The 26,161-nt window shown below is 42.8% G+C and overlaps 1 protein-coding gene across 2 annotated transcripts in view; it reads right to left on the reverse strand.

Annotated features, from left to right (window-relative positions):
* The window catches only part of LOC124787195 (flocculation protein FLO11), a 628,869-nt gene that overhangs the window by 538,924 nt on the left and 63,784 nt on the right, over positions 1 to 26,161 (reverse strand). The window contains exon 1 of one of the 2 annotated variants that reach the window (XM_047254320.1): positions 13,165 to 13,331. The exons of the other annotated variant lie outside the window; for it this stretch is intronic. Coding sequence (XP_047110276.1) covers positions 13,165 to 13,293 — 129 coding nt within the window. The 5' untranslated portion in view covers positions 13,294 to 13,331. Of the gene's footprint in view, positions 1 to 13,164; positions 13,332 to 26,161 lie in introns of those variants that run through there. 2 annotated transcript variants of the gene reach the window in all.

Below are 26,161 nucleotides of genomic sequence, written 5' to 3' on the forward strand. Positions count from 1 at the left end.
GTTAACATATTTCTGTGACAACATTCAGATTTGATTTTATTAATGTAGAGGTACTTCGATACATCGGTATGTATATATTGCAATGATATTATTCTTATGTGTATTCTTTTTTTTGTCACTATGATCTTTGACGTAATTGTAATTTTGTTGCATTTGTAGTTCTCAACAAAACTGTCATCATATTTAAAACTTACTCCTGTGGCCTGATGCATTTCAGTCAGGTGACGAAAATATATCACCTACAGCCGTTCGATGGGATCGGCGTCACAGCTAATGGAAAGCGAATCACCTGCACTGATGAATATCAATATATCATTATTTGCTGTGTCACCGTGCTTTGTCCACGATATGGAATATTTTTGCCTAGATATGCCTACAATTTCTTCTAAAAGGATGCGGAAACTGCAGCATTCCAGGAGAAAGCAGGAAGAGCGACCGGTTCTAGAGGCCATATGCGAGCGACCTTCGGAACGAGGGCAGTTTCCACGCAGTCTTACTAAGTTTTGCGTAACCCAACTTCTACCTCCCACGCTAGGATGGAAATTATTTTCGCGAAACATACTTTCACAAAGCACAGGTACGTATTTTGAAGTTACTACTCTAGTGTACGGTTAACCCGCCCGAATACCCGCGCGCCGATTTCGCGATTAGGGCAGGCGCGTTGGCCCTTGGGTAGTATCCGCCCGGCGATTTAGCGTCAAGGACCGGTGTGCCGGCCAGCCTGTATGCTGTTTTCCGGTGGTTTCTAACATCCGAGCAGGTGAGGGAGGGGGGCGACAAGAAGGACATCCGGCCGACTAATGAGTCTAACATCTATCAAGAGCGTCACTGTTAAAACCACCGTAACTCCAGACTTCGAGCCGTTTTCAAATAGTCAGAGAGCAGCAACAGCATAACGTCTCCCATGACGTACCTACAATCTTCAGTCCATAGCAGACAGACGCGATTGAATTTCTGGTGTATGTATGGGGCAATATCAACAGAAGTAAAAGAAGAGTAATAGAATGTAGCAGAATTAAGTAATACTGTGGGAAGTGAATTAGAAAATGAATACAAAGTAGTACGTAAGTGTTGCTATTTGGGAAACAAAATAAGTGACGGCGGCTGAAAAAGAAAGGCTGTAAAATGCAGACAGAAAACAGTGAGAGAAACTTTTCCGATAAAATGAAAACGCGATGTCTATACTGGTAGACCAGGTAACTAATGAGGAGGTACTGAATCGAACTGGGAGGAAAGTAAATATATAGCATAACTTGACTAAAAGAAGAGACTGGTTTATAGAACACTTCCTAAGACATTAAGCAATCTTGAATATGGTGATGGAGAGAAATGTGGGATGCAAAGACCATATGAGGAGACCTCGACATGAATATAGTAGCAGGTTATCATCGATAATGGTTGCAGTAATTATTCTGAGATGAAGAGGCCACCACAACATAGACAAGCGTAGAGAGCTGCATCAAACCAGTCGTCGAACTGAAGACGACGACGACGACGACGACAACAAACATCGCCTGTTGACGCATGGATACCAAATGTAACAGCAGTCATTCTAAATTTCAGTATTTTTTAATGTTGCTACTGAACATAATTTTAATACAAAGCTAAAACACAATCAAAGGGTGCCATAAAGGCATACCATCAAATCTGTTTTCAGATAACTGGCATCGGTGCAAAATGGCAAAAATAATCTTGATAGTAAATTCACTCCCTCGAGAATGACTCCCTTTCAGCAACAAATTGAGAATATGTTACTGTGCCAAGTCCCAACTATTCCTGTTGTAACACGTTAACTGTTTTAATTACTAAATAAAAGGATACAGGATGTCCCGTAAATAATCAGTATCCAGAGATAAGACAGAACGATAATTCGAAGCAAAAAACGACTAGTAAACATGAGCTCTAAAATGCATACCTTAAGAGCTATGAGCACCTTTGCTACTGTGAAATACTCTCTCCTGCTGAACAAGTGCTCATAGCTCTTAAGGTATGCATTTTAGAGCCCATGTTTACCAGACGATTTTTTCTTGTTTTGGTCCATACTATCTCCTCCCAAAATACTGAAAGCAAAGAGCCTGCAGTAGAAGAGATGTTTCACAGTATCGAAGATGAATAAGTGCTCATAGCTTTTATGATATGCATTTTAGAGCCCATGTTTAAGAGACTTTTTTTCCTTCGGATGCTCGTTCGTGTCATATCCCTGAATACTGACCATTCCTCCTGGACACACTGTATATTTGTCACAAAAGTTGGCTCAACGAGTTTTGTATAGCTTCCCTCACCTTCGGCAATCATTTGTTAATGCGAATAAGTTACACCTCGATTTGGGGCTACATGTATAACAGTAGATTCCCTGTAACTGGCACGTTAGTTCGAAGGTCAGAAAAGTCACGTCCAATACGACTGTAACTTGTCAACAACTGCGGTGTTCAAACCAACCTTCAGTTTGAGGGCAGCTTTGCTTCAGACCAGAGTCAACAGAATCTCTCACTCAGAAGGCGGATCATGCTATCCATAGCATACCGGCCACTGCGCATAATAAGGAAAATTTTACGAGTTAAAATTGCACGCTCACGTCACAACCAAGAAAAATTTGAACGGTGAAGTGGAGGCGCTGGTGATGTAAGCGAGTGATGGGATTAAATGGCGCGACTTCTTTGTGAGCTGCGGCGCGAGGTCGCCCAGTCACGGCGAGGAACGGCACGGCAGGGCAGGCTGGCCGGCTACCCTCGCCTCGCCTCGCCTTCCAGATGGGCTGATGTCACCGGCTGGCGGACGCTGCTCTGCGCCGGGCTTCCCGCACCTGCGCCGCCGGTTCACGGCCGCCGCCGGCCCTATCTCTCTCGCGCATCACACACCGCGGAGAACCTTCCACACAAGGGGACCCCTACATCCTGGCCTACCCCTCTGGTGCACAATAAAAAGTGGCCTCTAAACCTTGCAAATGCGGCTGGGGGAGGGGGGAAGGTGATGGTAAAAATCGTAGACGGAGACCAAGAGATGACTACACTAAGCAGATCCAGAAGGACGTACGTTGCAGAAGTTATTCGGAGATGAAGAGGCTCACATAGGGTAGACTAGCATTCAGAGTTGCATCAAACTACTCTTCGGACTGAAGACCCACCACCACAACAGCAGCAATAACAACAACAATCTAATCCAATGACTGCGCGCCTTTAAGGTCGTCAATAAACTATGCGCAGAAATACAAGGTCTACACTCCACGTATCGCGGCACGTCAAACCAATAAATCAATCCGTTATTTCTAATACTACAATGGGCAATGAGGAAATTGTGGTAGACTCTACAAGCCAGGTTTTCATAGCGGGACTGATGACCTCGCTGTTTAGGCCCCCCTCAATTAATCAATCAATCGGGATTTCATGGCGGGTATTTACATCTACATGATTACTCTGCAATTCACACCTAAGTATTTGGTACATCGTTCATGAATCCACTTTTAGACTACTATTTAACCATTCCAGTACTGAATGTCACATGTGAAAAATGAACACCTAAATCTTTCTGTGCGAACCCTGATTTCTCTTATTTTATTACGATGGTCACTTCTCCCTGTTGTTGTTGTCTTCAGTCCTGAGACTGGTTTGATGCAGCTCTCCATGCTACTCTATCCTGTGCAAGCTTCTTCATCTCCCAGTACTTACTGCAACCTACATCCTTCTGAATCTGCTTAGTGTATTCATCTCTTGGTCTCCCTATACGATTTTTACCCTCCACGCTGTCCTCCAATGCTAAATTTGTGATCCCTTGATGCCTCAGAACATGTCCTACCAACCGGTCCCTTCTCCTTGTCAAGTTGTGCCACAAACTCCTCTTCTCCCCAATTCTATTCAATACCTCCTCATTAGTTATGTAATCTACCCATCTAATCTTCAGCATTCTTCTGTAGCACCACATTTCGAAAGCTTCTATTCTCTTCTTGTCCAAACTGTTTATCGTCCATGTTTCACTTCCATAAACGGCCGCTGGCCGGAGTGACCGAGCGGTTCTAGGCGCTACAGTCTGCAACCGCGCGACCACTGCGGTTGCAGGTTCGAATCCTGCCTCGAGCATGGATGTGCGTGACGTCCTTAGGTTAGTTAGGTTTAAGTAGTTCTAAGTTCTAGGGGACTGATGACAGAAGTTAATTCCCATAGTGCTCGGAGCCATTTGAATTTGAACCATACATGGCTACACTCGATACAAACACTTTCAGAAACGACTCGCTGACACTTAAATCTATACTCGATGTTAACAGATTCTTCTTCTTCAGAAACGCTTTCCTTGCCATTGCCAGTCTACATTTTATATCTTCTCTTCTTCGACCATCATCAGTTAATTTGCTCCCCAAATAGCAAAACTCCTTTACTATTTTAAGTGTCTCATTTCCTAATCTAATTCCCTCAGCATCACCCGACTTAATTCGACTACATTCCATTATCATCGTTTCAGTTTAGTTGATGTTCATCTTATATCCTCCTTTCAAGACTCTGTCCATTCCGTTCAACTGCTCTTCCAAGTCCTTTGCTGTCTGTGACAGAATTACAATGTCATCGGCGAACCTCAAAGTTTTTATTTCTTCTCCATGGATTTTAATACCTACTCCGAATTTTTCTTTTGTTTCCTTTACTATTTGCTCAATATACAGGTTGAATAACATCGGGGTGAGGCTACAACCCTGTCTCACTCCCTTCCCAACCACTGCTTTCCTTTCATGTCCCTCGACTCTTATAACTGCCATCTGGTTTCTGTACTAATTGTAAATGGCCTTTCGCTCCTTGTATTTTACCCCTGCCACCTTTGGAATTTGACTCCCTATGTAGGCAGTTAACAGAATGTTTTGGCATTAAAAGGGCAAACTTGTTGACTGAAATTTCGGAAAAGATCTCGCCGCGACGATAAACGCCTTTGTTTTAATGATTGCCATCGCAACTCTTATCATATCTGCGACGCGCTTTCCCCATTTCGCGATAATACAAAACGAGCTGAACTTCACTGAACTTTTTTCCTCCGTCAATTGTATCTATAAGTAGTAAGGAGACCGTACTGCTCAGCAGTACTCCAGAAGAGGACGGATAAATGTAGTGGAGGCAGTCTCTTTGGTGGATCTGGTGCACCTTCCAAGTGTTCCGCCAACAAAGCGCAACATCAGTTTCCTTAAGTACAGCATTGTCTACGTGGTGAATCCCACTTCAGTTGTTCGTCAATGGAATTCCTGGATATTTGGTGGAATCGATAACCTTAAATTTGTGTGATTTATCGAGTGTCCGAAATGCAACGGAATTTTGTAGTACGAATGTGGCGGACCTCACACTTTTTATTGTTTAGGGACAATTGCCACTTTTCGGACCATAAATATATCTTGTCTAAATCAATTTGTAGTTGAATCTGACCATCTGATGACTTTACAAGACTAAACGACAGCACAATTTGCAAAAAGTCTAAGAGGGCTGTTCAGGTTGTCTCCTAAATCGCTTATATACAGCAGCAGAAGGCCTAAACACATCCTTGGGGAAGCCTAGGTATCACTTCGGTTTCAATAGATGACTTCGTCAGATTTCAGTCCCTCCTCTCTGTTGTTACGGTTGTTTTTATGTTTTTGAATTTCTATGGCATCTGTACTTCTAGGAGTACTTTTCAAACCACATCCTCATTTTGTAGTATTTATTTATAAGATCCTACGTATATAGATCAAATTTCGTACCTGTCTGTATCCGAGACGAAAATTAAACTTCCAGACGGTGAAAATCGCAAAACTAAGAGGTACTAGATTCCATGTGCCTTTTCACCGACATCAACCACACGTGTCAGCGTCGTTGTACAATAAATTCTTTCTATTAGATACATACGCCAAAACCTAAGAACGAAGCTTTTATCATTTGTTTCTAAAATCACCCTCATAACAAGAGACGAACAGTATACATAGGCGCACAAAGTCGCACCAAAGTTTCCATATCAAATACGATGCCTTCATCTATACTATGCCAGCCAACGTAATGTGTAGTGAACGGTATTTCGGATACCACTATCATTTCCGTCTCTCTCGTTCCATAGCGGGTGGTGTAGTAGACGAACGACTGTCGAGAACGATTTGCATGAACTCTAATGTATCTGACTCTTCTGTGAAGGTCTGTTCTTTCATTTGCAATTGCAAAACAAACCTGTGACAAAACGCGCCACTCTCCTTTGGATCTCTTCTCTTCACTCTCTCTCTCTCTCTCTCTCTCTCTCTCTCTCTCTCTCTCTCTCTCTCTCTCTCTACCTCTGTTTCGCGTCTAAATTATATTTACGTAGATTTAATTTCTCTATGCTGTACGGAATTTGTTGATGTCAGCGACTGAATTCAAAATTTATAATTTTTTTGTAGCACGTAAACCGTACCTCCATAAAATCTTTCCAGTGGCTCTCAGTCTTGGACATGCTTTTCCTACAACGCTTTCATGTAGATGTTCCTCTTTACGTAGCGCCGGACCCATACTCCTAGACGATATACAACTGTTACTGATTCCAGAGATTGACCGCGTATCGTTTAATTACATAATAATTGTTTTTCCGCCTATTTATTAGCGATACGTTACGTTTATTTATTTGCAGGGTCGACTGCCAGTCTCTGTACCAAGCATCAATCCTCTGTAGGCGTTCTTTCAGTTCGCTTCAAATTTCTGTCGTTGCGATTTTCCTGTATAAGCTACAAAAGCATCATCTACGAACAACATCATGGAACTTCATCGTTAACCACTAGATACGTAACTCTGGGTGTTTCAAAGTCTTTGCATCGATAGATCACATCATGGGGAGCAGTCTTGAAGACAAAATGTTCGCTGACGCTTCCCAGAGACGCTAGTCGTCCTTTAGTATTGGTCATGCCCCTGTTCGGCCGAAGTGTGTATGTAATCTGCGGCGTATGTATGGTTTATACATTGCCAATAAACCAGTGATATGCTGCGAACGAAATGGTGTAGACTCAGCAAAATTAAAGTTCCTTATTCACTTCTCAGATATATTTCTCCGTTTAGAGACATTCATTCTTAAGGTCTTCTCTTGAAAATCACCATCAATATAACGGAATAGGTAGCAAACAGTGCAACTGACTAGTAGATCATCCCATACCGAAGAAATCTCGTCGTTTCAGGAGCGGCGAATAGTAAAGGACACCTAGCGTCGTCGGGAAGGGCCAGTGAACATTTTGTCGAAGGGATCTATCAGCCCTAGACGTTTGATGCAGACATAGAAACACCCTGTATATATGGTAAACAGCGCACAGACTGAGTCAGCAAACGTTTCATTCGTTTGGTTTCCAACTACCAAACCCGAGCTAAAGGCTGAATAGTCTCGTGCGCTATCATCTACGTCCTACGCTATGAGAATAATTAGCATCTACTGTATCTGGCATGCTGCTTGAATCTCCATGCGCACCGGTCTGATTGGCTAACTTCAATGTTAAATAACTCGGAAACGGCGCAACGTATCGAATTTTTTTCTTAACATTTATTTCTCGACACAACCTAACTTGCAACACACTTCGAAGCTTTTTAGACTGTTTCTGACCACTCTATCTGATAATCCCTTAGGGTGTGCGCTAAACTAGGTACGAAATTCCTGTGCTTGATCAAAAGGAAATCACCTCGGAAACTCATACATAGCCCTTCTACAAACAGTCAATGTAGCATAGTACAAGATGTGACCTGAGCCACGAAGCGGTTTTGAACACGGCATGTAACCAGAACGACTGTCGTATCAAGAGATGGGATGTGAAGCAAAAGGTAGTCTCATTTCGTGAGACAATCGGGGTCAACCTGAGGATTTCCGTTTCCTTCACATATTTAAAAATATTCTATGGGCATCCTCGAAGTCTGTGCTCTATATTCAAAGCAACATGCGGAAGTTGATATCTCTGCTCATGGGTACAGTACTACTTTAACGTACATATTTCACTGACACACATCATTGCCGTACGTGTAACGACTCTTTTGTATAAGCAGTCCTCCGTCGTACGCCAGTTATACCGTGATCTGGTTATCCGGTGGATGGTATCTGGGTGAGTGAAAGAAAGAAACATGAAACGATGGACTCATTCGTCACACTCCGTTGGAACAGCAACGGGAAAAGCCACCGCAAAACTAAGCAGACCACCGATTACATAAAAGATAACGAACGCCTTTTCTCCCTGTATAGTTTACGGTGCTGACTGCACCAGCCAGAGTATCCTGGAGAAGCTACTACCAAACTCGAAAAATGTTCAACTCATTGGTTACTGAGTCGATAAAGAGCGCCTAGGGAACTCTGAGGAATAGTTTCACATACGTCTGCAGACATTCTTACCGTAAAAGCGTGGATCGTTTCGCGACTATACGACTAGAAACACGAAGACAACAACTGCCTTTGTTGGTAGTTTTACATTAGCGCGTAGGCTGTAGTATATAATTAACACCATGAATTAAAATGAAAAAAAAACCTGCTAACTCACATGGCGAATACTTCAACACTTTCAAACTGGTTCGTCAACTGTTCTATCGGTAACTAAGACCAATCATTAAAGGCCAGAACAAAGACAAAATAATACTATCACCTCTCACTTTTAGATGCTTCTGCGTTTCTTGCAGTGAAATGCGTAAATACAAAGGAATCGTTGACAGCTAATGATATACCGGGAATGAGCTTTGAAAGAAACGGTTATATGTTGTCCGCATCAATGTTCCCTAACGTTCGCTGAAGAAACTGGTGATGACTTCACCACTGAACTACGTCGGGACCGGCGCGCAGTGAACCACAACAGCACAGCTCAACAGCTGCTTTGTACAAGAGCACAAAATAATCCTTAAATCATCGAACAAGCTTCCACCGCCTTATTAAAAGCAACTTAAGTCAACAGTGGAGGTAACTGAGTCAGAGGCTACACGAAAACTAGGGAACTGTATGATCGAGGTCCCACAACAACAATAATAACAGCAATAAACAATGATGAACTGACATACTTTTTTAAGCTTTACTGTGTTCAACTTGCTGCAGAAGAATAATGTATTTCATCAGTTTTGACGGTACTTGGCGATTCCTAACGTCGTGCACATGCAATTCAAGGTCCGTTGTCATTCAGATATAGATCCAATAAAGACACTTTTATGAAGGATGAATAAGGTAATATTTTCCTTTTTCGTCCAAACGTCGCAGGAGTGGCATGCAGGGTAGTATTGACTTCACTAAAATTCCACACACACATTTTTATTTTTAACTGTTAAGTTCCGCGAAACGAATGAGATGGCGCATTCGGAAGGACAGCAGTTCGATATCGCGCCCTGTCAGCCGCTTGCGTTTTTTACTGGTTTTCCAAAATTACTATAAGCATATACCGTGTTGTTCCTTTGAAACAAACACATCCAATTTCCTTCCCCAATCCGAAACCGTATTCATCTAATGACCTCGATGTCGATGGGACGTAACCCTAATCTCCAATCTTCCTATAGTTTATTTTATGGATCTTTTTCCAATTACACGTCGCCATGGATACAGCTTATGTTGCTGAGCAAAGATATTACTACCTGTATTTCTTTATTACCATTTTGTTGCAAAATCCGAAAAACGAGATCAGGGGACAAAACTGCGTACGAAAAACGTGTTGATGACTGACTGGAACTTTTTCGAGATAGAAAGGAAACTGGTTGACTTCTCACAGTCTGGGTTCACAGGATTTTAAATTCTAACATGTGCTGAAGAAAAATCTTTTGCAGTAATACTGATAACGGCTCTAAGACCAAAGTTGCAACTGCAAAATAAATAATTTCTACAGTCAACGGCTAGTACGATGCCGTTGAAACTGTTGACTGGACAAGTTCCTGTCTGGTGTCAACAAACATGACGGCAGACGACATCGAACAAGTCCTGCAGATACTGTCATAAATTCAGCGAATGTCATTGATACTTGTATTAGAGGAAATGGTGAGTAGCAAGGAGAGACAGCACCTTACAAACTGACTGACGAAAAGGGGATAACAATGTTGAAAGCCGCAACATTTGTGACGAAGGCAGAATTTTTCTGCAAATCATCATCCCAGGTAATGACTGGTGCTACCATTAAGTGCTTCAGCGGAGACTCATTTGCAGCGTAGGAGAGTAGATGCCAGTCCACAAGCAGTGTGCGAGGTATAATTAGTGTCGTATGTAAAGCTCCTGATATTCGCAGTTACAATTCGGCTGGAAACGTACTCATAATAGAAGAAAACTAACAAAACTAATCAGAAGTGGCGCAAGACGAAGCTCCTATTCGCTCAAACCTGACAAAATTCACAAAAGAAGTGTTTGATGAGACAATTCCTTTAAAAAACTTCTACCAACTAAAAAACTAAAAGCATAATAATTAACGTCGGATATTCAATGATTATATTCAAAGAATACAAACACGATATCGTCGTATCAAAGTAGCCCAAAGATACAAAAATTAAGCTTGAAAGCGTCATGCTGATTACGTCACGGTGACAAAAGACACGCAAGATTTAACAACATTCACATACAAACGTTCAGAGGTAGAGTAAAAGATGCAGTTTAAGTCAGTTGGCTTTGTACGAATCCCCTGTAAGTTCTTCTACACTGACAGAGAGGATATTTTCGGCGTGGTTGTATTTATTAAACTATAAGGCAAATACAATCACATTTCGACAGTGTAGCGGAAAGGGCAAGACTACCATCTTCCATGAGATGACTCACGGACTAATCTTCCCGGTAAAGGCTTCGCGTTGAGAGTGGAAAGGTTAATCGGTGGCAGAATCCTTTGATAAGTGATTACGTAATGTTAACAATCATAACGGAACGCAGAAGTCAAGTAGCCAATTGAACTGCTCCAGCAACTTAACGGCCGCAAGTGACTTGATGGCGAAGGAACACATGAAGGCACTAAGGACAGTACTAAATGTCACTCTGCAGCTACGCGCAGTTTCTGTCCGTTGTATTTTTTTCCTTTTTTGTTTTTAGCCCTCCAATTAACCCAAACCATAAACTGGACCTATCACGTTTCAACGACTCGTCGAAAGCTGGACCAATTCACTTTTAATTTTGAGAAAGGTCAGTTACACAAAGAAAACTAACCTATCAGTGACTTTCAGTGTAACCCTAACATCCATCTGAGTACTTTTCTTTTACCCGATTTAAAATAGATGCCAACAGCAATTTTTTTAGCCAATTATCTTGACACAAAAAGATATTGGAAGACTCAAGTACTCTCACAAAGGCTCACAACTATTGCATGAGACATCCATCTACCACCTGCTGCATGTCGCGTCTCCACGTCCACGAGTTTAACCCAAGAAAGTAGTGACGATAGGCAACAATGTTATCTCCTTGCAGGATGCAAACAGAACAGCCGGAATTCTCACGCAACTGGCGGCACGGAATCTTTAAAAGTGCTTGTCGGAACGTGATACCTTTTGTTGAGAAATCCATATGTCAAAGTAGTGGCAATAATAGTTTCAGTCATTGACGAACCTAACATAAGTTGAATAATACACCCAGATGTCTCTTCGTACAACACTGAGAGATAAAGACCACAATTTTCAGTATTCTAATGCATGTCATCACTTGACTAAAGCCTCATATGAAGGAGGGTAGGGGCTGTGATATGAAAGACAAAGGACAACTTTCAAGAACTTTACCAAACAGGGCACTATGTAGCTGTCATAAACCAACGGTATTGGGGAACTTGCTACGGTAATTATACGTTACGTCGTGTTGTGATGTTTCTGATTTCAAAAGTCCACTAATAACATTATTGCTCGATATACACTGCTAACAAATGGCCCAGTACTAAACTCACACTATAAAGTAAATCCAATTTATCATGTAATACGACTGTGATTAACGCAAACGTGTCAGAGATAGTCTTTGTTCATAAAGCAACAAAATGTTGTAGGTGGCTAATGTTTATGTCTGAATCTAACATCATCGTTCGCAGCACACAACGTTGAACCTAACAGGCCCAAAATTAGCCAGTTTAAAAATCGTACGTACGAACCTCGGACACACAACGCCATTAATATGGACACACGATGCTCAGAAATACACACGTAGGACAACAATAGGCTCGCAATCCAATACTTGCTCATAAAAGATATTTACAAGTTCTGAAGGAGGATTTATTTACGATTTCTCCATCTTCTTTTCGACTGTGTTTGTCTAAACGCTGGAAGTCTTGCTCTTTAGAAGCACAATTATCGAAGGAATCTCAATATCAAAGAGATACCCGGAGACTGGTAGTACGCGACACACAGCCATATGTATTACTATTCTGTGTCTACATCGCCTTACACCACTACCAGGTTCGAAAACAAAACAGAAAAGTACTGAAATCATTACGCGTTAGTTTTCATATATTAAGGCCGGGCTTGTATTTCGACACAAATATTTACATAATTCTCTACAAACGCAGAGCAAATTATGCATTTTCGACATATCACCTCACACCTAAAAGGCATATACGTTGGCAAGAGTGTAGGGAATGTACACACGACCACAGGAACCAAACTCCGTCGTCGCTCTCGAATACCTGCCGCTTTAAAGGCTTATAACAGAAGCCGCTGCTCAGCGGGTAAGTCACTACGCTGCACGTTATGATATATCTTTATATAACCATTGGAGAGAAACAAATAACATTATTCGGTCTCAAAGTGAGGCGACGAGACATAGTAATATGCTACGATTAGTATTAGGGTAAACGCACTGGAGTAATTTTTGTTGTAGTCCACTGTGACATATGGTTACCTAAAAAAACACTCGTTTCACTTCATATTTTATTTTGAATATCGAAAACATTTACTGAACAACATAAAATCTTCAGCTACCGTTACAGTATTTTACAATTACCTACAGTGTATTTAACTAAAACAGAAATTTAAAAATGCTTCTTCCATCGTTCGAAAAAACTATCCGACGAAGAAGTATGGGCGCAATACCAGAATACCAGTGCCATCTGCATCAGTGCGTTCCTGTGGCAGTGGTCTTCCCACAACACTGTTAGCCAACTGAAAAACTGAAGATAGGGGTAGGATTTATGCTAGGCGGATGGTAAAGAACAGCAAACTTTATTTTTCGGAAGCACTCGACACAGAAGATCCGTTTGAAAGGCCAGACGAGCACGCGCACGCACGCACACACACATCATCCACACACATATCGACTGACCAGTGAAGAGCTGCTATCGGCTGCGGCGGCAGATAAGGGCCTCTGCGGCCGGCGGCGGCGGTGAGGAGGTCGCGGGGCGGCGCAGAGCCCACCCGCAGCCCACGGCGGGGGCGGCAGAACGTACAGCATCGCTTAGCTACGTCACACGCGCATCCTTGCGGACGGACAGGTCGCCGCCGACTGCGGAAACGGTCGCCCGTCGCTCGCCACCAGCCTCAGGCTCCGGGCCCCGGATCGGGGCGCCGCCAAGCGGCCGGGCGCCGAACACGTCGCGGCTCCCTCCCTTCCTCGTGAGCACTCGCTCGCGGCCTACAACGCATTCCCGGTTTTCTCGTACTGTGTAGTGCAACTACCACTGTCCATGTTATTGACAAATGTGACACTGATCCAAAGTTTCATGTGCAGATAAATACACCAACTGCAATTATCAAAGAAGTTATTAATGATGAAAAAAAGTAAGAGTTCAGCTATTCGTAAAAGTCTATTCGGTACGCCTTCTTTCCAATGCGAAGTACGAGGGCGTTGAATAATTAATGCAGTGTTATCGGTAGACCACTTGCCCCCGAAAGGCAAAGGTCCCGAGTTCGAGTCTCGGTCCGGCACACAGTTTTAGTCTGCCAGGAAGTTTCATAATGCAACATATTTTTTTTTCTGAAAGCAGGCTGGCTTTATACAGGATTCCAATACAACAAATTATTCCCCACTCTGTTGGCTACCAGATCTTATTTTTCAATATGATCTCCGTTCAATGGGATAAACTTACGCCAACTTACTGGCAGGGCATGTATCCCCGCAGGGCACCATTTTACTGGTCGACGTCGGAGCCAACGTCTTGCTCCATCTATAACCTTCCAGTCATCCACATATTGCTTCCCGCGGGGTACATCCTTCACTGGGCCAAACAGATAGAAATCGGAAGGTGTCAGATCCGGGCTGTACGCTGCATGAGGAAGATTTGTGAGCTCCTCTCTCGTTCACAGATTTGTGTAAGGTCTTATGTTGTCATGGAGAAGGAGAAGTTTGTTTGCATTTTTGTGGCGACGAACATGCTGAAGTCGTTTCTTCAATTTCCTGGGGGTAGCACAATACAGTTTAGAGGTGACCGTTATACCAAGAGGCAGGAAATCAAACAAAATAACCCTTTCAGAGCCCCAGAAAACAGTCGCAATGACTTTAGCAGCTGAAGGTACGGCTTTGAACTTTTTCTTCGGAGGAGAGGTTCAAAAATGTGTGTGAAATCTTATGGGACTTAACTGCTAAGGTCATCAGTCCCTAAGCTTACACACTACTTAACCTAAATTATCCTAAGGACAAACACACACACCCATGCCCGAGGGAGGACTCGAACCTCCGCCGGGATTCGGAGGAGAGGTAGTGTGGCGCCAGCCCATGGATTGCCCGTTTGTTCTCGGTTCGAAGTAATGAACCCATGTTTCATCGCTGTGGCGACGTTCGACAAAAAATTGTCACGATCAGCCTCGTAAGGCGCAAACAATTCTGCACACAAATGGTCTTTCGTTGCTCTTTATGGTCTTCCTAAGGCGGCGAGGAACCCAACGGATGCACACATCTGAGTTTCCCAAATGGTGGACAAATGTGCCAACATTACCAACAAAGCCATCCAGTTGTTCAGCGAGGAGAACAGTCCAATGAAATTTGTGCGCTCCTCTAGGGTGCGCAGAGTTGTGAGGTCTTGCGTTGTCATGGAGAAGGAGAAGTTCGTTTGCATTTTTGTGGCGACGAATGGATGTGTCTCCACATTCCAACATTGCAGGAGAGAGAGCTGTGTGCGACCGGCCGGCACGCAGGAGATCAGACACGTTTGCGCGACCTTGTTGATACAATGACAGACGGCTCGTTCAACGACTCACGTGTTTTTGTTCGCTGCCAAGTCTCCGTAGATATTCTGCAAGCGCCTACGAATATCTGCGACGCTCTGGTTTTCCACCAAAATAAACTGAATGACTACTCTCTGCTTGGAAGGCACCTGCGTTACCGACGCCATTTTCAAGGCTACGTACAGCGCCGCCACAAATCGGAACTTCATGAAACTACAGAGGCTAAGGCGTGAATATTTCACGATGTCGCACAACAAATTCCACACTTTTTCAACAGAAATTGTCCGAGAAAAAAATGTATTTCCTTACTTACTGAACGTCTCTCTTATTAAAAGGACAAGCCGACTGTGTACGCTTCGTCTTACAGGCCCTTCGACCTTCTATAGCGTTTTTGACATTGGAACGGATGATAAAAACACAAATTAGAATGGTGGACAGAGAAGCGTAGAATATTACCTCTTGGACAAACAGGCTTTATGGGAGGTAAAGGCACCTATGACACGGTGGTATACGGTTATAACAAAAACGTATTATGATAGAGTCCTTATGGACCCGTTAATAAATAAATTGCAAAATTATGACATCCCGTAGCTATTCATCCACAAGCTACACGCCCCCTGAGCGACGGAAGCCTAATCACTATACAGAACAATGAAACAGGCCCAAGCAAACCAAGTAAAGCGCAATTGCTATTCAATCCACTTGCATCAGACACATGTTTAATTAGTCACCCAAGTATGCAAGTACTGCAGTATGTGAATGACTTATGTATTTATACTCGCGGCGACAGTTTTACTGAGTGTCCGCAGCAGATGACAAACGCTACAGTAGTATTTAATAAACGGTTAGAGGAAAACTGGCTCATAATAAAGATGATGATGTTTGGTTTGTGGGGCGCTCAACTGCGCGGTCATCAGCGTCCGTACAAAGTCCCAATTTTTACACAGTCCAAGTTTCCCCACAATCCAATCGGGCCACTATCACGAATGATGATGATGAAATGATGAGGGGAACACAAACACTCAGTCCCCGAGCGGAGAAAATCCCCAACCCACCGGGGAATCGAACCAGGGACCCCGTGATCCACAGGCAGAAACGCTAGCCACTAGTCAACCAGCTGCGGACATAGTGCCTCATAAGTAAGTGCCTATGCACGAGGTAGGCAAAATTTAACTGGCCCGGAAAATATTTTACGATAGGCAACAAAATTTACATCTTCCGCACCCACAGTACAGCCAGTTTGATAATGCCCATCTCGTATACAAGCACACAGTTTACTTGTGAGGCGATATTCATTATTTTAACCACTCTGTACTACGCATAGGCATAATGGAATAAGAAACGCAAGATTACGGCCCTTTGTATTCCCTGTCAAAAAGGTGGTCAAGTACTTTTATCACAAGCTAAAAGGTCGCACCAGATTAGGCATTTAATTCAAAATTGTGAAAGTACCACAAATATTCTACATGCTGTGACAGGTTAAGATACACTCTTAAGACAAAACGAATAACTCACGACGAAGGAATTTTCCGAATGGGACAGAAATCGGTGGATATAATGTACATGTAAATACAGACAATGCAATTTCAGAAAAATTGGACGGTTTATTCAAGAGATAGAGCTTTACAAACTGAGAAAGTCAGTAACTCGTTGGTCTACCGCTGGCCCTCATGCAAGCAGTTATTCGGCTTAGGCATTTATTGACAGACTTGCTTCATATCCTCCTGAGGGACACCGTGCCAAATTCTACTCAACTGGCGCATTAGATCTCCAAAATCCCGCATGGTTGGAGGACACTCCCGACAATGCTGCAAACGTTGTCAACTGGGGAGAGATCCGGAAACTTTGCTGGCCAAGGCACAATTTGGCAAGAACGAAAAGCAACAGAAACTCTCGCCGTGTGCGAGCGGGTATCATCTTGCTGAAAGGTAAGCTCAAGATGGCTTGCATGAAGGGCAAACAAAACGGGATGCAGAATATCGTCGACGTGCCGCTGTGTAGTAAGGCTGCCGCGGGTGACAGCCATAGAAGTCTTCGGTAGTCGTCAGGGTACACATTTCAGCAATAAAATGCTCGCCCGCACACGGCGAGAGTTTCTACTGCTTGTCTTCATGCTTGCGAAACTCTATATCGGCCAGCAAGGTCACCGGTTCTCTCCACAATTGAGAACATTTGGAGCGTTTTGAGCGAGGCCCTCCAACCATTTCGGGATTTTGACGATCTACGCGTCAATTGCACAGAATTTGGCACGATTTCCCTCAGGAGTCCATGCAACAATCAATGCTAAGCCGAATAACTGCTTACCATTGGCCAGAGGTGGAACAACACATTGTCTTACTCAATTTGTGAAGCTTTCTCTTTGTTTATCTGTACATGTTCGTCACATCTACCGATTCCAATTTATTCTGTACATTCCTAAACACACTCCATTTATTGTCTGGAACACACTGTTCCGGAATTAAAAATAGTTGCCATCTCCTGGATGTGACCAACGTTTCCGTGAGGTATCACTTGGAAATCCACTTCCATCAGCGACACTCTGTGGTCCACTATTATTGGGTTATACATAAGTCCGCAGCGTTTTTGTTTTGCATTTTGGTATTCCGATTGCTATGGGTTTATTTATCGACCGTCATTTTCTATTTGTAGCTCACTGTTGCTATTTGAGTTGTCATTTGGTGATAGTGAGTGGAGCTGTGAATGTCAGAAAATGGAATGCCAAGTGAAAAGTTCGGAACATTTCCGACATATTCTTCTGCTTGAGTTCAACAGAGGGGTGACAGCAGCCGAGAAAGCCAGAAATATTTGCGCCATACTTGGAGGATAATGCCATTGGACAGACCACGGAAAGAAAATGGTTTTTGATTTTCTCGTTTTAAGGGGGAAGGTTTGACATTAGTGACTACCCCCTCCTCCGCCTCAGGACCTCCGGGGCTTGATGAAGATCGTTTAAACTTATTAATCCACAATCATCCAAGTGATCATTCCACAATCGTGCGACATTTACACACAATGTGGAAGGTTCAAGGTCGGGTGTATGGGTACAACATGTTCTAAACCAAAATCACACAAATCAGCGGCTGGCCGTGACCGTATGCTCTACGCCAAACTCACAAAAATCACCGGGTAGTCATATGTGCATCTCTACTAGTTCGTCATCAATTGATTCGAGAAGAACACCGACCATTCCTATCCAGTATCGTTTCTGGTGACGGGAAATGGTGTCTTTATGCCAACGTAAGGAAAATAAAGGAATACTTGAGCCAAAACAAAGCAGCGACTCCCCGTACAAAGACCTGCGCGCATCCACAGAAGGTAATGTTATGCATCTTATGGAACACCGGCGGTGTGGTGTATTAGGAATTGCTTCCCCGAGGTGTAACCATCACTGCTGACATTTGTTATCAACAACAGAGGCGTCTTATAAACGTAATTCAAGAACAACGACCAGGAAGACTACGTAAGTGATGCTACTCCATGATCACACACGCCCGCATTCTGCTACGCTGACAAAAAACACTGGAGTTGGGTTGGGAAGTCATTCCGCACCCGCCTTACTCATCTGATCTTGTGCCTTAGATTTTCACCTTTTCCGCTCTCTATCGAACAATCTTCAAGGAACTTACTTTCCGGATGAAAATGCGCTCAGAACATGGCTCGACGAGTTCTTCGCCTCATATCACGTGATTTCTACAGTCACGGAATCAGAAAGTTACATCAGCGTTAGAAGACTGTTGCAAATAGTGAAGGAAAATCTATTATTGATAATTAAAGTCACTGTTAAGTGCATCTGTTGTGTTTATTAAACTTGGGGAAAATGTTAGGAAGTTATGTACCAGATGATGATGATGATCGTCATGTTGGTTTGTGGGGCGCTCAACATCGTGGTCATCAGCGCCCATACAAGTTCCCAATCTTTCCAGTTCCAATTTCGCCACTTCCCGAATGAAGATGAGTACAACACAAATACCCAGTCCCCAGGCGGAGAAAATCCGGGAATCGAACCCGCGTCCCCGTAGCAACGCCAGCCACTAGACCACGAGCTGAGGACAGTTATGTCCCAAACCAATATATCGCCTGGCATTTGGCCTAAAAGTGACCGATTACACTTGGGTTATTATTCAAGCAACTCTTTCTACGTACATAATGAAAAGTATTTAAAAAGTAGTATACTTTGAGAGTTAATACAAGTGTCGTTTAAGCAGCGTTAGCTTAAGAGAAAACCTTGATACCACTTTAATCCAACGAATTTCGCGGAATGTCACGGTCTATTTGGTGAACACACTGACTAATTTCAAAATCTAAGACATGCATGTTTTTAAGCCATGGCTGTTAGGACATGGATGGCTAGTCAGGGAAATGTACATGCAGTACCAACAAATTCAGGGAGTTTTGGAAACACTTTTACAAGAACTTTGGGAAGGTATTCCTAGCAACGAAGACATGAATAAAATCCATCCCAAAATTGGTACAAAATTTCTTTCTTAGGAAGTTCTTATTAAAAAAACATTCCACTAAGTTACGAAGACACAAATGATGATAAATATTCAAAATGTCTTACTCTTACTTCTAGACACGAAGGAAGAAAGATCCGACTGTGACGTCCCATCAACAGCGCGTTTATTAGTAACGGAGCAAAAGCTAAGGTTACGAAAGGATGAGGAAGGAAATCGGCTTTTCAAAGAAACCATCCGGGCGTTTGCTTGGAGCGATTTAGGAAATCACGGTAAACCTAAATCTGGACGGCCAGACGGAAATTTAACCGTTGTTCTCCCCATTTCGAGTCCAGCCTGCTAATAGACGCGAATGCACTCTCATAACACTTATGAGAGAATGAAAATCTTTATGGTAACAAGATTAACGTTAGGCTGAACCTGAGTGTGTGGGTCCAGTAGATACATATTATCTCCCAGAACGCCTTACAAGTTTTGTCTACAACGACTTTACTAGACAACTTCCTGCAAATAAGAAGAAGCGTGTGACGAATGCTCTGGCGCATCTGAGGCACCGTGTTTGAACTGCACTAAATGATATCCACCAGCACGGATGGCTCATCAGGAAAGGGCCGATTCCATCGCCAGCACGTTACCTTAATGCCAGCCTTTCAGATCATTACCTATGGTATTTCCATCAACAGTTGTTTACATAGCAGACATTCCTAATACAGCGACACTTCATCAACCTAGTATGCAAGCCTGTGAAACCATTCGATGCTATCCTGGCGTCTTTGAAAGGCTTAGACAGTATGTGATCTGATGACCGTTTGATATAAACGGAAGGCATTTTGAAAACTTTGGTACGAGTTTCCGACGTGAGAACATAGTAAAGTGTTCTGTCATTGGTACCTAAAAACAAAGGATCTTCGGACACATGTTTGTACGGAGTTTTTTTCTGTTTTGGTGTGAGGAATCCGCCCCAGACGTTTGTAAAAAGTGTCTTACACACATACACGAGAAACTACATTTATCTTAGGATTACGTCTGTTAGTAGCGTGATAACCAGAGGCGAAACGCGTTTCTTATTAAAATAGACGGAAGGAACTGGTTACCCAAATTACGACTTTCTACATAAAATGTTTCCATCTAACCATCAGAAGTCTGACCAGAATTTCGCATAATAGTTCCTATTACACTATTTATATAATTGGTTTCTCGTGCTGTTATTTAAATTGTGGTGTAGTAAAGAGCTGATGTGGCGTTTCACTCACGGAATCTCGGACATGGATGTGTGTGATGTCCTTAGGTTAGTTAGGTTTAATTAGTTCTAAGTTCTAGGCGACTGATGACCTCAGAAGTTGAGTCGCATAGTGCTCAGAGCCATTTGAACCATTTGAACCACTCACGGAATCCGTGACGACGTTTCGGTTTCTAGGTACTTAATATCTGTATTATTCCAGGTTCATATCACGAATATAATATTACTTCCAATCACTACCATCATCTACTATTAACTTAGAGCCACTTCCATTGACTCACTATACACTAGCTCGGCGTTATTGAGATTGGTATTGTTACCTAAGGAAGCGGTTGTCCTACGTTAGATTGAGCAATGAACAGCTTCGCTTTTTTGTGGCGTAGAGAGAGATGTGAAACAGGTTTTACTCAGACACGAGGGGTAATTCGACAAAATGAAGCGCAAGCCTCAGAACTGCGTCAACTGAAAAGCTTGGAAAGGGGTGCAAGGCACATGATTTTTGTTTATGTTATCGTCCCACTCATATCCTCGTCTACTTAAAATGTATCCATCTAGTCGCCTTTTAAAACGGCTGCATAAACGGTAAAGGAACAATAGCTAAAATAATGAGTCAACAATTCTGGCTTGTAGGAGGACGAACCAATCACCATGAAATACAGCAAAATCTTTTAATCGCAATTTAAGGATGTCTAACGTTATTCACAAATTTAAAACTTTAACAGCGTTAATGATATGAGCACGTACCTTTGAAGGAACCAAAAAATACATCAACAAGTCCTCCACTCTCAGAATGTGGTGCTGGTAGTTGTAAACAGCTAAACTGTGACCCTGTTCCATTTCAGGTTGTCTACATAACAGCTTCCAGACTTTCATACTCCTCGGCTCTACAGTCCTTGAAGGGCCTTGGCCTGCATCACAATACCCTGTCATTCTACCAGTCCATGGCATTCCGCCAACATCCTCTGACACCCAGCTTTTTCATGTCTTCGTCAATTCCGGTCACCCATCTCTTTCTGGAACGTCCCTTCCGTCGTCTGCCTCCAGCCTTGACATTAAAAATCTTTTTACATGTTCTGTCTTCCTCCGTTCTGACCACGTATCCTGCCCACCGCAGTCTTCTTATTTTAATGGTAATGACAATGTCAGGCTCTTCAAAAAGTTGTTTTAATTCTGCATTCGTACGGATGCGCCAACCTACTTAGAACCTTTCTCTTCCAAATGCTAAGGATCCTTTCCTCGTTTGCAGTCATGGTCCCCGTCTCGGTAACGTATATAACAACTGGAATTATAATTGTTTTGTAAATGGGTATTTTAGATTTTCGTAATAGAAGCGAACTCAAGAGCATGGGTAGTGAGGCAAAGTAGCATCTGTTCACTGCTACTATTCTAGCTTTCACCTCGCTGCTGATGTCATTTGTCTCTGTGATAGTCGATCTGAGGTACTTGAAGTCTCTCACCCTTTCAAACTCCTTGTAAGCTATACTGAGATTTCGTAGGTTTCGCTGGTTGGCCGTTGCCATATATTTGATCTTTTCGATACTGACTACCAGGCCAAGCTCTCTTGTACTATATAAGCGCAAACAAAATTGACACTCGGCGCGGTGGCTGATGGGAGCGCACGTACAGGCATTTCACATTTACATTCGCTCCCATCAGCCACCGTGCCGAGTGTCAACTTCGCGCGAATATAGGCATCGGCCAGCACAACAGTGTTTCGTGCGAGTAATGCCACATCCCCCCCCCCCCCCCCCCATGAACCATGGACCTTGCCGTCCATGGGGGAAATAAATACAGTAGAAGAAGAATGGGTAGCTTTGAGGGATGAAGTAGTGAAGGCAGCAGAGGATCAAGTAGGTAAAAAGAAGAGGGCTATTAGAAATCCTTGGGTAACAGAAGAAATATTGAATTTAATTGATGAAAGGAGAAAATATAAAAATGCAGTAAATGAAGCAGGCAAAAAGGAATACAAACGTCTCAAAAATGAGATCGACAGGAAGTGCAAAATGGCTAAGCGCGGATGGCTCGAGGACAAATGTAAGGATGTAGAGGCTTATCTCACTAGGGGTAAGATAGATACCGCCTACAGGAAAATTAAAGACACCTTTGGAGAAAAGAGAACCACTTGCATGAACATCAAGAGCTCAGATGGAAACCCAGTTCTAAGCAAAGAAGGGAAAGCAGAAAGGTGGAAGGAGTAGATAGAGGGTCTATACAAGGGCGATGTACTTGAGGACAATATTATGGAAATGGAAGAGGATGTAGAGGAAGATGAAATGGGAGATGCGATACTGCGTGAAGAGTTTGACAGAGCACTGAAAGACCTGAGTCGAAACAAGGCCCCCGGAGTAGACAACATTCCATTGGAACTACTGACGGCCTTGGGAGAGCCAGTCCTGACAAAACTCTACCATCTGGTGAGCAAGATGTATGAAACAGGCGAAATACCCTCAGACTTCAAGAAGAATATAATAATTCCAATCCCAAAGAAAGCAGGTGTTGACAGATGTGAGAATTACCGAACAATCAGTTTAATAAGCCACAGCTGCAAAATACTAACACGAATTCTTTACAGACGAATGGAAAAACTAGTAGAAGCCGACCTCGGGGAAGATCAGTTTGGATTCCGTAGAAATACTGGAACACGTGAGGCAATACTGACCTTACGACTTATATTAGAAGAAAGATTAAGGAAAGGCAAACCTACGTTTCTAGCATTTGTAGACTTAGAGAAAGCTTTTGACAATGTTGACTGGAATACTCTCTTTCAAATTCTGAAGGTGGCAGGGGTAAAATACAGGGTGCGAAAGGCTATTTACAATTTGTACAGAAACCAGATGGCAGTTATAAGAGTCGAGGGACATGAAAGGGAAGCAGTGGTTGGGAAGGGAGTAAGACAGGGTTGTAGCCTCTCCCCGATGTTATTCAATCTGTATATTGAGCAAGCAGTAAAGGAAACAAAAGATAAATTCGGAATAGGTATTAAAATCCATTGCGAAGAAATAAAAACTTTGAGGTTCGCCAATGACATTGTAATTCTGTCGGAGACAGCAAAGGACTTGGAAGAGCAGTTGAACGGAATGGATGGTGTCTTGAAGGGAGGATATAAGATGAACATCAACAAAAGCAAAACGAGGATAATGGAATGTAGCCGAATTAAGTCGGGTGATGCTGAGGGAATTAGATTAGGAAATGAGACACTTAAATTAGTAAAGGAGTTTTGCTATTTGGGGAGCAAAATAACTGATGATGGTCGAAGTAGAGAGGATATAAAATGTAGACTGGCAATGGCAAGGAAAGCGTTTCTGAAGAAGAGAAATGTGTTAACATCGAATATAGATTTAAGTGTCAGGAAGTCATTTCTGAAAGTATTTGTATGGAGTGTAGCTATGTATGGAAGTGAAACATGGACGGTAAATAGTTTGGACAAGAAGAGAATAGAAGCTTTCGAAATGTGGTGCTACAGAAGAATGCTGAAGATTAGATGGGTAGATCACATAACTAATGAGGAGGTACTGAATAGGATTGGGGAGAAGAGGAGTTTGTGGCACAACTTGACCAGACGAAGGGATCGTTTGGTAGGACATATTCTGAGGCATCAAGGGATCACCAATTTAGTATTGGAGGGCAGCGTGGAGGGTAAAAATCGTAGGGGGAGACCAAGAGATGAATACACTAAGCAGATTCAGAAGGATGTAGGTTGCAGTAGGTACTGGGAGATGAAGAAGCTTGCACAGGATAGAGTAGCATGGAGAGCTGCATCAAACCAGTCTCAGGACTGAAGACCACAACAACAACAACGGCTAATATCACTTCCTCAGGTTGGGTGCTGGTGTTATGACCTCTGGTCCATAAGAAGTTATTTCCAACAGTTCTTCTTGTTCTAATCCTTCTATTTCTGGGTTCAATAACTCTTGGAAGTATTCTGCCCATCTGTCGAGTATTTTATTACTCTCCCCTACCAAATCCCGTCTTTACTCCTACATATATTTGTTCAGGCCTGAAATTCGGCCTTTCCTTCTTTAATCTTTTGGTACATTTCATGTACTTGCTTCTCTTCTCCTAGCTGTTGAATTTCTTCCATTTTTTTTCTTTTCTAGTGCTCTTTTCAAGTTTCTTCTTTTGTAGTGTTCTTTTTTTCTGTCTGCAAAACCTCTTAGCTACGTGGCCCTTCTCATCATATACATTCAGATTTTCTCTCGTTCTCCTCTGAAATAATTTCATTCGTGCTATGTTACACTCCTAAATTCTTCTTATACATTCTTCATCAAACCGATCTGCCTTCCTTTGAGCCTGTACGTGTCCCAAAACCTCTCCAGCCGCTTCGAGGATTGCAGCCTGACATCATTTCCACATTATTTCTATATATTCATTTGACGTGTCAGTATCGTTCTTAATCCGCTCTTCTATTTTCGTCTGATATGCTCTCCGTATTTCTTCTAATTTCAGTTTCTTAATGTCAAAACTCTTCTGTTTGCGGCCTTTTTGTTTACTCATTAGTGAGGTCTTTTGCCTGTACTTAACTGCCGCTAGATGATGGTCTAAATTACAGTCAGCTCCACATTGGCGCCTAACATGCATTATGTCCGATCTGTGCCTCCGATCAATCATTACATGGTCTTTCTGATTTCTAGTTTGTCTATCTGGTGACACCTATGTTTCTCTGTGTATCTTTTTGTGTGGGAAACACATACTGCTGGCAGTCATGTTTTTACTTACAGCGAAATCTACAACCCAAATTCCATTGACACTTCTACATCTACATCTACATTTATACTCCGCAAGCCACCCAACGGTGTGTGGCGGAGGGCACTTTACGTGCCACTGTCATTACCTCCCTTTCCTGTTCCAGTCGCGTATGGTTCGCGGGAAGAACGACTGTCTGAAAGCCTCCGTGCGCGCTCTACTCTCTCTAATTTTACATTCGTAATCTCCTCGGGAGGTATCAGTAGGGGGAAGCAATATATTCGATACCTCATCCAGAAACGCACCCTCTCGAAACCTGGACAGCAAGCTACACCGCGATGCAGAGCGCCTCTCTTGCAGAATCTGCCACTTGAGTGTGCTAAACATCTCCGTAACGCTATCATGCTTACCAAATAACCCTGTGATGAAACGCGCCGTTCTTCTTTGGATCTTATCTCCGTTGTCAACCCGACCTGGTACGGATGCCACACTGATGAGCAATACTCAAGTATAGGTCGAACGAGTGTTTTGTTAGCCGCCTCCTTTGTTGATGGACTACATTTTCTAAGGACTCTCCCAATGAATCTCAACCTGGCACCCGCCTTACCAACAACTAATTTTATATGATCATTCCACTTCAAATCGTTCCGCACGCATACTCCCAGATATTTTACAGAAGTAACTGCTACCAGTGTTTGTTCCGCTATCATATAATCATACAATAAAGGACCCTTCTTTCTATGTATTCGCAATACATTACATTTGTCTATGTTAAGGGTCAG

The sequence above is a fragment of the Schistocerca piceifrons genome, chromosome 1 (assembly GCF_021461385.2).
Source record: "Schistocerca piceifrons isolate TAMUIC-IGC-003096 chromosome 1, iqSchPice1.1, whole genome shotgun sequence".
Lineage (NCBI taxonomy): Eukaryota > Metazoa > Arthropoda > Insecta > Orthoptera > Acrididae > Schistocerca > Schistocerca piceifrons.